The sequence below is a fragment of the Mandrillus leucophaeus genome, unplaced genomic scaffold (genome assembly GCF_000951045.1).
Source record: "Mandrillus leucophaeus isolate KB7577 unplaced genomic scaffold, Mleu.le_1.0 Scaffold1036, whole genome shotgun sequence".
In the NCBI taxonomy this organism is placed as follows: Eukaryota; Metazoa; Chordata; class Mammalia; order Primates; family Cercopithecidae; genus Mandrillus; species Mandrillus leucophaeus.
The window spans coordinates 778760-782587 of record NW_012098499.1 but is presented as its reverse complement, the minus strand read 5'-3'; the positions used below and the strand labels follow the sequence as shown (position 1 = coordinate 782587).

General features: G+C 35.5%; 1 protein-coding gene across 1 annotated transcript in view; it reads right to left on the bottom strand.

Moving 5' to 3' along the window:
• SPINK5 (serine peptidase inhibitor, Kazal type 5) overlaps positions 1-3828 on the bottom strand; it is a 99028-nt gene that overhangs the window by 35088 nt on the left and 60112 nt on the right. Inside the window, exons 13-15 of the mRNA XM_011979056.1 lie at positions 2746-2873; positions 1892-1973; positions 1419-1547 (exon numbers count right to left, since the gene is read on the bottom strand). Coding sequence (XP_011834446.1) covers positions 1419-1547; positions 1892-1973; positions 2746-2873 — 339 coding nt within the window. The remainder of the gene's footprint in view (positions 1-1418; positions 1548-1891; positions 1974-2745; positions 2874-3828) is intronic.

Genomic DNA, 3828 nt, shown 5'->3' with positions numbered 1-3828 from the left:
ACTTTTCCATCATTCTTAACTGTTCTGGGCCTTAGTTTTGTTTTTGTTTTTGCTTTTTATCTGGTTTCATCTATTTCATGTGGTTGTTGTGAAGACTAAGTGAGATTAGGTAGCAAAGTTCTTAGCAAGTGTCATATAATTATATGCATTCAACATTTGCTGTGATCATTATATGATCATCATCTTAATTTTCCTTCTAATAGATTTTTAGTGCTCCAAGCCTCAAATGCTATGGGAAAATATACTGGATTATATTACTTTCTATATGGGAAGACTAAATAAATTAAGTCCTTTCTAAGATTCTTGGCACATGGGAAATAAACTGGGGTTATTTTTAGTCAAAAATCAAGAGTTTAAGAAAAGCCTAGTCACACTTTTGAAGGGCCGGCCATACCATGACATTCATTCTAAAGACCTATTTTAGGCACCCTATAAATAGACTCCCAACTCCTACATAATAAAATCTCCATTCTTGTCTTTCTCTGCTTTATTACAAAGTCAGTCTTCATCATGAGCCCAAATCTTTCTTCCCATAGCTCTCTTCTATTTTAATTATATTCCTTAAAATTACATAGACTAAGTAGGAAGAAAGATAGTGAACAAAAAATTTCATAAATTTTCCATGCATTGTAATATTTTACATGTAATCATATGTATTTCCTATTTCATCTGAGAATGTTTTCAAAAGACTAAAAGCAATTAGTGTAGTTATCATGAAGTATTCTCTTCTCTGGGTGAATGATTCTAGGTTACTTTTTAAATGCCATAGAAGAAATTATTCTGCACTTCACTTTTTTAACTTGTGTTCTTCCTTGACAAATAATAATTGTACATATTAACTGAATTCAGTGTAATGTTTTGGTATATGCATACATTGCGATGATTGAATCAACCAATTTACATAGTTGTCTCTTGATACTTATCTTTTTTGGGAAGGTGTAAGGACATTTATAATTTACATTTTTAATATTTTTGAAATATATGATACATTATTATTAACTGTAGTCACCATGCTGTCCAATACATCCTATAAACTTATTCCTCCTGCTTAACTAAAACTTCACACCCTTTGATTAACATTTCCTCATTCCCAACCCTCACCCTCACGTACCCTCATTCTCTGGTAAGCACCATCCTACTCTCTACTATTAGTCAGCTTTATTTAGATCCCACATATAAGAGAGGTCACACATTATACGTTTTTCTGTGTCTGGCTTATTGTGTATCTCTTTACATCATAATAGAAAGTGCTCCACTTGTTTTATTGTTGCTATTGTTTGTTTTTAGTCCATTTAAATATGACGCCCAAAACTGAAAGCTACACTGAAGAACATGTATTATTCACAATGGTTTGAAAACTTCCCATGGAAATTCCCACTGCTCAATCCTCAGATGCTATGGGGCTACTGCTCTACTCACAAGAAGACCTCACACATGGAGCAGGTGTTGCCATGCATTTTCCCATCTGGGCCCTGGATGGGGTCATTCTCTCTGGTGCAAAAAAGTGGTCCGTTGTTCCTGGATTTGCGGTATTCACTACACAACTCCTGTGAAATTAAGGAGGGAAGTTGAAGGTGTTGAACATGGGTTGAATTAGATTGCAAAAATAGCTAAAGCTTGTACTTTTTTTCTTAAATGAGGATTAGCAATTGGCTTATTTTAGAATGATTAACTTTGAAGGCATGGATTTTTTAAGTGATAAAAACAATGAACCCATCAACCAAGAAATAGTCAGATATGCATATGTATAACTGCACACATGCAAACACACATGAAGACACAAACTGTACAATTGTTTCATACAGTTTTAAGGAATGTACGTGTTCCCTGAACATGATCTGTGGAGCCTCAGGGCCATATCCCTCTGAATTGTTGGAGAAGATACACTCACCTCAAAGGAAGCTGTATTCTTAGATTCTCTTTTGTTTCTTGATTCGCCTTCCTTCTTTTTCTTTTCTTCTTCTTCTGCTTGGCTAAAAAAGGATGGTTAAGAAGAGATGAGTAAAAATCATCAAATCTCCATATTAGAAGTGATCTCAAATGTAATTTAATTTTACACTTAACTATGATTAAATTGTTTCAATGTGATGTGCCTAACCCCGTGCTTGCACTGTGAAATCCTCACAATCGCATTATAAAACTACTATTGTAGCCCCAGCATACAAATACACTGACAGACAGAATGCATAACTCGCCTGAAGATGTAGAAATAATAGGTACAGACTTGGGATTTAAACCCTAGTCCAGAGATGGCTTTCTAAATTTCCAGCGCTCATTACTGTATCTCTGATGACTCTCAAGCGTTTGCTTTAATCTGCCTGTAAAGCCTGTACTTATATCATCCTTGGAATTCCATGGTAAATCATCCATCTTTGAAATCCTCAGAGTGTTAGGAAGTTCTTCCTGGGGTCCAGTTGGAACCTGTCTTCCAGGGCTTTCTTCCATTGGTCCATTGGCCTCACTTTTATTCATGGAGATAAGTTAGAACTTGTCCTGTTTCCACACTTAAAAATCAAAACTACTTGAATATTTCAAGATTGTGACTGTCTCCTTGCTTAAGTGTGAAGTCTTAACAATCTTCAAAGGACATGGATTTTCAAATACATGTCTCCAATCAGACAGTTTCTCTAAATATTCTTTATTTCTTTCATTCTCATGTTGAAGTGGCCCTCCCATGATTGAACATGGAAATGAAATAGAAAGAACAAAATCAGTCCTCATGTTTCCAGCTGCAGGGCTACTCACAAGAAGACTTCACACATGGAGCAGGTGTTGCCATACACTTTCCCATCTGGGCCCTGGATAGGATCATTCTCTCTGGTGCAACCAAGTTTTCCATTCCTCACAAGCTTTCGATATTCACTGCAAAGCTCCTGCCAAGACAGAAGAAGTAAGGTGGCCATATATTTCATTTCTACTTAAAGCAGAAGGTTCAAACATCTGCACTGGCAGAAACTAATGTTACAGCTCCTTGAGCGGAGGATTTTAACTGTGTTTTTCTCAGATGTAAAATCCAATTCAACAACAAGAAAAACATCATATGCTAAGAGATAGGAAAAAATAAAACATAGTACAATGTCTCAATGTAATATATGCAATATGTAAGCAAATTCCACTATAATCTAAACAGAATAAAATAAGTGCAAACATACAGGGTACAAGAAATCTGAGAACTCATAGGCTGGAACCATGAAATCTGACTGTGGAAACCAGGGAAGATGTCAGGGAGCAAGAACAACTTAGGTGAGACTGTGGAAGTGTAAATAGGATTTGACTGAGTGAAAAAAATGAATTGGGAAATATGCACACAGGTTTATGAAAATAAAATTAGCTGAAAAACACAGGTAGGAAAAGCCATGGCACATAGCAGAGCATGATTTTCTGAATGGAGATAAGGGTACAAATAAGAGGAGAGATAATGGGATTAAAGCATATCCTGTATGAGCTGCTTGTGGGTTTTAAGCAGAGCAATATTATGATCTTATTTACATTTTGAAAGTTACTCAAACTATGTTATGGAGATTGGTTGGACAAGGGAAAGGATAGAATCCAGAGGGAAAGTTAGGAGACTTTTATCATCAAAACCATTGGGGATGATAACTGAGCTAAGGCTTTGGAAACTAATATTGTAATATTTCAGGGATAAAAATCATGCTTTGGGGGGCAATCAAGGTATTTTTATATCAAATTAGACATGAAATATCAGAAACTCTTATGTAGAAAGCATACATGTAGAATTTCTCTGGAAAGTAGTTGGCAAAAGTTAACACTCTGTAAGTGATAAAACTAGAAGTGCAACTCAGTTTTTCAGCTTTTAAACAATTTTTT